Source organism: Pyxicephalus adspersus, chromosome 1 (genome assembly GCF_032062135.1).
Source record: "Pyxicephalus adspersus chromosome 1, UCB_Pads_2.0, whole genome shotgun sequence".
In the NCBI taxonomy this organism is placed as follows: domain Eukaryota; kingdom Metazoa; phylum Chordata; class Amphibia; order Anura; family Pyxicephalidae; genus Pyxicephalus; species Pyxicephalus adspersus.
The window spans coordinates 175292431-175300547 of record NC_092858.1 but is presented as its reverse complement, the minus strand read 5'-3'; the positions used below and the strand labels follow the sequence as shown (position 1 = coordinate 175300547).

Here is an 8117-nt window from a genome sequence, read left to right as displayed (position 1 = left end):
GTCCCAGGTTCGAATCTTAGCCAGGACACTATCTGCATGGAGTTTGCAGGGTTCTCCCCGTATTTGTGTGGGTTTCCTCCAACATATTGCTATTAGGTTAATTGTCTTCCCCCCAGACTTAGACTGTAATAATGACAAATGACTATGATAGGGACTTTGTGAGCCCCTTTGATGGATAGTTAGTGACATGACTATGGAGCTTGTACAGCACTACGTAATATGTCAGCGCTACATAAATACTGGATAATATATGTAGTTTTGCCTGGTCGTTTGTAAATTCAAAGATATGTAGAAAATGATATAACGTGCAGCCTTCCTGCCCTGCCGATGGTGCCGATCTAACGCTTGTTTATAGGCACCGTTACAGCACTTATCTGTTGGACGGGGGATGCATGGAGCCCCTTAGACCCGGACGTGGTGCCATACAAAAAAATCAAATACAGATCTTTTTGATGATTATTCATATTACTTTGCTATGGTCATAACCTCCAATGCAGTTTGCTAGCAGTAGTGCATTAAAGTGTGCTGCAATTGTGTGTTAGGAAGCCAATTCCAATGAATCGTTTGCCTTAAAGTGGAACTGAAGTCCCACTTCAAACATTGGCGATATAGGAAGGAAGAGACTTATTATTAAACACTTAATATAGCACCAACATATCACGCAGTGCTGTACATGAAATAGGGGTTGCAAATGACAGATACAGTGACACAGGAGGAGAGGACTCTCCCCAGAGGAGCTTACAATCTGAAATCAATGCTCAATTGTCAAATTGTGCATGTAGAACTCAGGGTGTTTGCCTGGATAACCGGCAATCCCAGGTTCTCTGTGGGCCGGGAATTAACGCCTATAAACCTACACCTGGTTTTATGTCATCCAGGGCAGTCAACATGGCCAATGATCATCTTCAAGAAAAAAGAAGGAAGATGGCAGCACCCTGCATGTGGGTATCGTAGGTTTAGTTTGGCTTTGGTCATGCACTCAGCACAATAGTGCAAATTGGCCCTAAGGAACTCAGCATTGCCCCCAGCCCCTTTTAGCTGGGTGCACCACCTGGCACTTTTCAGTAACCCCCCGGCTGTTTTTGGATGGTTACTGAAGAGTTGGGTCACAATACCGGGGCTGCCACCCATCTACAATTTCTTCCCACAGCCAATCTATTTCTGCCATTCATCACAACGGCCACCAGTGAATACTATTAGTGAATAAATAGACTTTTCACAGATGGAAAAAAATTAAAGCTCTTTTTAAAAAGAGAAAATTAATTCACCACAACTGTATTACACGCTATTATTATAGAATGTTATGTTTTTCTTCAATTTGCTACTACTACAAAAACACCTTCTAGCCATTTTAGAAACTGGAAGATTCTGCACTCAGAGACAAAATGTAAAAATGACCTAAAAGTAGTGGAAGCTAAAGTGACCCTTTCCTTTGTTAATGCAGGGAAGTGTAATGATCATCGAATTCCTTTCTTGTCTAGCCAATAGGACCAGGGAAGAATTGGTCATTTGCCAAACTAACTACTCGAATCCATCAAGAAGAACCTGAACTGTCCCCTTCTCCAACCCACGAGTGCCCATTGCATGTGGAAAGCACGTTATTTGACCCTTTTGCTTTGTCCTGCATGGGTAAAGAAAGAGTTTACCATTCAGTTTTATAGATCCTTGTGATTTACCTGTCTGGAAGCCATGCAGCCAAAGACGGTGCAGGTTGAACTTTGGCTATTGTTCAGAAACAAAGTACGCACCTTGTTCTTACACTGATCAGCCAAAACATTAAACTACCTGCCTGTTGTCCCCTTTTGTGACCAATTGAGGCACAGACTTCACAAGACCTTTAAGGGTATGCGGTGTTATTGGGCACCAAGACGTTGGCAGCAGATTCATTCAGTCACATGACCTCCATTGCTGCTCCATTGTGCACCCAGCCGTCATCTCTTCCCCAAGTAAGTGATGCACCTAGCCACCCTCATATAAATAAAAGGTGATTTACAAGACAAGGCCACCTTCCTCCAATGCTCCATTGTGCAAATCTGAAGTCACTGGTCCTTTCTGGGGGTGAACAAGGGTGCGCATGGGCATGGCGGCCTGCGGCAACCTACTTTGTGCTCAATCATCTTTTTAGTTCACAGTATCTTTTCCACAGGATTGGATGAGCTGGGCTAACCCTTTCAGTGTTCCCCTGAACACTTTTAGCTGGGACCACCCGGCACTTTTCAGTAACCACTCGGCAGTTTTTGGGTGGTTACTGAAGAGCTGGGTCACAAGACAAAAGCTGCCACCCACCTACAATTTTTTTCCCACCCAGCTTAAATCATTTCTGGGTTAAACACTGCCTTTAATATCTCAGCCCCCTTGCTTACTGAAACTTTTAGCTTTTTGGTAGGTCATGGGTCACAAGTTCTGTAAATTCAACAATTTTGGCGAATATATTCATATGTTTGATACAAATGGTGTGGTACAAGTGAGGAACACAATTATGTTCAGGCTTCTTCCAGGAATAATAGCATTCTACTTTGCTGGCGTCTGTAATAGCCTTAAGTAACACAACCTAAATATTGACATTTGCTCGGCCCTGAATGAAGTTATATTTATACAGCAGAATGTAATATTAGTTCACATATCGTTGTAAAGAAAATTAAAAACTACCCTTGCAATGGGGCACCGTTGCTTGTATTTGCCTAAGGCATGTTTTATCACCTAAACACTCATTACCCTGGGAGCTGGCCCTGTCCCTTGACAATCCTGGTTGCGGTCGGTCCCCCGGGGTCCACTCCCACATGATGACATCAGAGCCCTGCGACCAACAGGTGAGGTGATGGAGAAGAAGCTTTAGGGGGACTTGTGACAAAAAAAAGGCAATGCATGCAAAATGTTTTTTAATTCGATACCCCGGGCAAAAAAGGCAAATTTGCATGTTAGCTCCATTGCAAGGGTTGTATTCCGGTTCAGCTCTAATTATATTGAAGGTGGAGTATGCAGCAGGTCGAACAGGACAACCAACAAACCCTTCACGGAGCATTTCAGGTGAGCAGTAATTTAGGGATACCCACAGGGCCTTCTTCCAACTTCTGGCATGAGGGGTCACCAAGTGCAGTGTTCTCCCCGGCCCCTTTCAGCTGGGCGCACCACCCGGTACTTTCAGTAACCACCTGGCTGTTTATGAGGTGGGTCATAATAGAGGGGCTGCTAACTCCCTACAAAAATAATGTCTGGGCTCAACACTGAAGTGTTATTCTACAATGAACCAGATACTCGTGTGTGTCGGCGCCCAGGTTGGAATCTCGGCCAGGACACTATCTGCATGGAGTTTGTAGGTTCTCCCCTTGTCTGTGTGGGTTTCCTCCGGGTACTCTGGTTTCTTCCCACATTCCAAAAACATGCAGTTATGTTAATTGGCGTCCCCCCATAATTCCCATTAGACTGGGGTAATGACAAACAACTATGGTAGGGACATTAGAGTGTGAGCTCCTTTGAGGGACAGCTAGTGACATGACATTGTACAGCACTGCATAATATGTCAGCGCTATATAAATACCGTGTAATAATATTAAAATAACATCTCATAAATATGCACTGCAGTAGCATGCTAATATAGGGCAATTCATTCTGAATTGCACTTCCAGGGTATATTATAGTGGCGGGCAAAGCACCGGCCAACCAGAACGCACAGCCCGTTGTGTCAGTTTTTGGAGGCGTTGTGGTACTTGTAGTGTCATCATGCTGCTAATGTATGAATGGAATCCTAAAGCCATAGATAGATGGAAATGCACACTTTGCTGGATCGGAATAGTGGGGGGGTACGGTGGTATATGGGGAGAATGTGCAGGTGGAGGGGGTCAGGGGGGTGGTAATAAACGTTCCTGACACACATTTGGTGTATTTCAGGATTACAGCTTTGTGTGGTGTATAACAGACTGTCAGGTCAGGAACTTCCATGTCATTACAAGGGGCAGCACAGAAATTTCTGGGTGACTGAAGAGTTGTAAGATGAGAAGCTTCCCTGCCCTTCACCAGGTGCCATCATCTCATGATCATTTCTCACACTCCGCTCACCCTATGTATTATATTTCCGTGTACCAATAAATCAGTGTATGGACAATGACATACATACACACTATATATATCCCACACACACATAATATACTGTATAACACATATAATACACACTACACACACAATATCTATCACATTATATATATATATATCTCCCACACACACACACACACACATTATACATATCTATCACACATTATATGATGTATAGGAGCTGTGATTTTCTCACAGATGACTTTCTTCCTCTCATATCACAAATCAGGTTACATTACAGAGGGACTTATTTATAGAGCGGTGAATGTGACTTTGAAACATTCACCAGTGGTGAATCAATCACTGTCACTGAAAACATGTGCCTGGAAGATTCACCAGCAGTGAATGTTTGAGGAATATCAGGTTACTTCTTATTACAAGTGAGACTACACTTTACATATATATACACGCTCTATGGTGACCATTTATAAAGCTGTGAATGTGACTTTCACCAAATCAATGGCTGTCATTTAAAAGATCGTTTAAAGATTCGCCAGCAGTGAATACTGAGGTAATGGCACATTGTGCGCTGCATTCACACATGGTCAGGTGCTGCCATGCCCTCCCAGGGCAGGTCACATCCCCCACCCGGGAGTCCCGGGTTCTCTCACCCCTTCATGGTGTCAGTGGCTCCTCCTCCTCCTCGGTGTCCGGGGTGGTGTGGGGCGGAGTCTCAGTCCCGGTACACCCCCCTTTTTCTCTGTGAGGTAGGTCGATATCCTATCCGGCGAGTCCCCCCCTCTTCCCTCGGACCCGCCACACGTGACCTGACCGACTCCTCCACACTCCTTCGAATGGCGCGAATGGCTCCCCGAGCCGGGTGATGGCTGCACGCATGCGCAGAGAGCACCTCCACTCACGGCAACGCTGGAAAGCGGCCCGGCAAGACCTTCGCGCGCCTGCGCTCTTCAGCGGACCAATCAGAAGGGTCCTCGGGACAGGGTAGGCGGGGCTGTGTGCGCGCAAGCGCGTAGCAGACGTGACGTACTAATCAGGGGCGTGTCGTGCTCACGCATGCGCAGAATGTCTGTGAGTTGTCAATTTGTGAGCTCATCATGTGTAATGCTTTTTATTAAAAAAAAAGCCCTCCAAAAGAGATCAATGTCAGTTACTGATCCCTGGTTGTCTTTTGTTCTAGATCTAACTAATACAGAAAACCTTGGGTTGAAGCTATAGATGGAAGCTGACTTTATCTGTCTTCTCAATCAGCTTTGCTCAGTGTCCTGGGGATCAATATGGCTGCTGCAGGGCTAGTAGGTCATTCTGGTTTATACGTTTTCACTCCAAAACTTGCAGAAGTAGAGATTTAGGGGCAAATTAATAAGGAAATCATCCTTATTAATAAGGAAATCATCCCCAGATCACATGACTGTCTCTCTTCTATATATGGGGTTTGCACAGTGGAGCACTGAGTGATCTCTCTCTCCCCCCCCCCCCCCTTTGTGATTAGAGGACAGCAGGTCATGTGACTCTCTCTTTTCTATATATAGGATTTGCACATTGGAGCCCAGAGAGCTTTGTGGTTGGGGGACAGCAGGTCATACCATGGTCCCTCTTCCTATATGACTATTTTTGTTTGCATATTTGAGTGAATCAACTTTTTGGTTGCATTTGCTGATTATCTTGGGGAATCCGATGCATGCCGTAGAACAGTAAGGGGGTCACCTCCCATGTCATGGCAGAGTTCCCTTGTAAATAATGTGTTGCATACAGTTCACATTTGATAAATACAGTGCAGCATAACACAATGCTCTGTATGGCAATTTGCCTCGTGTATGTGCAAGCTGAAAAAACAAAAAAGACGAGTTACATGTTCATGTGGTTTGTCCTATGGGGGATTCAGAGTCATATCTTCTGCCCCGACAGCCCCATAGTGCCTTCTGACACATTTTTGTGCCAAACTAAAGTTAAAAAAAATAATAATTCCAGTCCAATGTGACCTGGGCACCAATCCCTCAAGAATCTCAAGAATGGTGTGCATCTGGGCTTAGACAGAGGGCACGCTGGGCATTTACTACACTTCTTGAACACAGACTGTAGACAATAAACCAGTTTTTATTCTCTTTCATACTTCAGCGGCATTGAACCCATGTCATTTCACAACATTTTATGGTACTTCGATGTCATGCTGATTCTTGGTATAAGTGGTCAGCTAGGGTACCGCTGTCCTGCCCCTGCCCCAAAGGAATTGCTTTTGTCTTCTCCTGCCCAAGCTGCCAACTAATTCTGTGTCACAGATCTGCCACCAGATCCCTCTTATGACCAGCGTTGACTGGCAATGGTATTCTGTTGCTAGGCAACAAGATTGGCAGCTCTGCATTGAGTGGCATTGGTGCCAAAGAAGCAGCTCTGCCCCTCCTAGTGACATGCATAGGCTGTGACGGGCCCAGGGGAGATGTAAAGCAGGAGCGGATCATCCATGGAAGCCAGCAGGCGGGAGGGGGTTTGGGAATATTTTTGGGTCACGCATGTCCGCAGTGGGGGGCTCTGGCTGTAGGTCTTCTATACATCATGGTTACCCCAGCAATATTTACCCACCATGATGTATGGAAGACCTACAGCCAGAGGCCCCCACTGCGGACATCCGTGACCCAAAAATATTCAATCTTATTGTTCAATCTGATGATCAGTAAAATATGGGGGTGCTGGGGGCGAAGTCTAACTAGTGGGGGTTCAATTAGTCACACAGTGGAGGAGCTGCAGGAGCCGGAATTAGGGTGCTTTAGGGCCCCACTAGTGCAGTGCGTTACAAATGCGATTCTATACATTAGTGCACTGAGTTGCCATTCATTCCTGCCGCACCCGAAATGCATTGCTGTGTATTGCCATGCACCACGCTTTAGAAGCACAGCATGCACTATTTTTTGGGGGTGTTGTGTTGGCAGACTAATAAAATGAATGAGCAATGGAAATGACAACAGCTGTTTTTCCAAAAACGCAGCCATATTGGGAACCAACCATGGACCCATTGTAGTGCAGAGGGAGTCCCCTAATACTTTGGAGTTAAGCTTTAACAATTTTTAAAAAATAAAAAAAAAATACATAACGGTGTTAGTTGATGTTTTATACTATTAGCCAGTGCAGGGAGTCACTGTGACCGAGGCAAAAAAAAGAAACAAAACTCCATAGCAACTCCATAGCTCAGGTTTTGCCTGTCATGGAAAAATAAAATATGAATTCTAGTCAGAAACTGCGGGCAATAACTCCAATTGTGTGCTGTATTTATTAATAGGGGTGTGTTTTAAATATCTGAATGTTTAGTCTTTGCACACTTACTATGTTAACCTACACACAGAACCATAACTTTAGGATGATACTGGCAAGTTGCCCTCATCCAAGATGGCGGTGCAGGCCTCCCGTCAGGATGCTGTCAGCTCTGGTAGGCGGTGGGCGGAGGAATTCGCTGTCAGCTGACGGTGACTGTCGGTGATCTGCTGCAGTGGGACGGTGAAACGTTTCTCCCTGCCGGGCCTGTGACACGGAGCTCTGCAGTTGCTTACTACGGCAGGTAGGACAAGTGAAAGGCCTTCTGGGCCTTACCATTAGGCAGGCTGGGGCCTGGGGAGCAGGCCGCAGAGATGTAGGTGGGGGATGTGCAGCACAATGAATGAAATGACAGAATGGACCATGGAAGGCACCTAATTTATATATATACACTGAGATTACGTTGTGGCCTGAAATTAATGATAGGAATAAATAATCAAGGTGTATAGTATACCTGGTAGGCACATCTCATATTCACATCTGCTCAATGAGGTGTGAATCTTCAGATGCAGTGAATATGGAAACCTAAAGGATGTGAATGGCGGCCTGCAGATGGGGTCATGTTAGAGTGACCCTGTAGCAAAAATGAAATCCCCCCCCCTGCAAAAAAAACCTTTGCGGCAAAACAAGACCGTAAATATTTACCGCCTGCTCTGCTTTTTCTGGTTCCTTCCATGCACCCCTCTGTCCTTATTGCCCCAAATCCATGCACCCCTCTGTCCTTATTGCCCCAAATCCATGCACCCCCTCTGTCCTTATTGCCC

General features: G+C 45.4%; 2 protein-coding genes across 3 annotated transcripts in view; one reads left to right on the top strand and one right to left on the bottom strand.

Moving 5' to 3' along the window:
• NAA50 (N-alpha-acetyltransferase 50, NatE catalytic subunit) overlaps positions 1-4948 on the bottom strand; it is a 19448-nt gene extending 14500 nt beyond the window's left edge. Inside the window, exon 1 of one of the 2 annotated variants that reach the window (XM_072398436.1) lies at positions 4701-4948. In XM_072398436.1, coding sequence (XP_072254537.1) covers positions 4701-4708 — 8 coding nt within the window. In that variant the 5' untranslated portion in view covers positions 4709-4948. The remainder of the gene's footprint in view (positions 1-4700) is intronic. The other variant, XM_072398435.1, reaches the window with a different exon arrangement.
• A 2539-nt stretch (positions 4949-7487) lies between these two features.
• ATP6V1A (ATPase H+ transporting V1 subunit A) overlaps positions 7488-8117 on the top strand; it is a gene marked incomplete in the record, with an annotated part of 44186 nt that continues 43556 nt past the window's right edge. The window contains 1 exon segment of the mRNA XM_072398433.1: positions 7488-7597.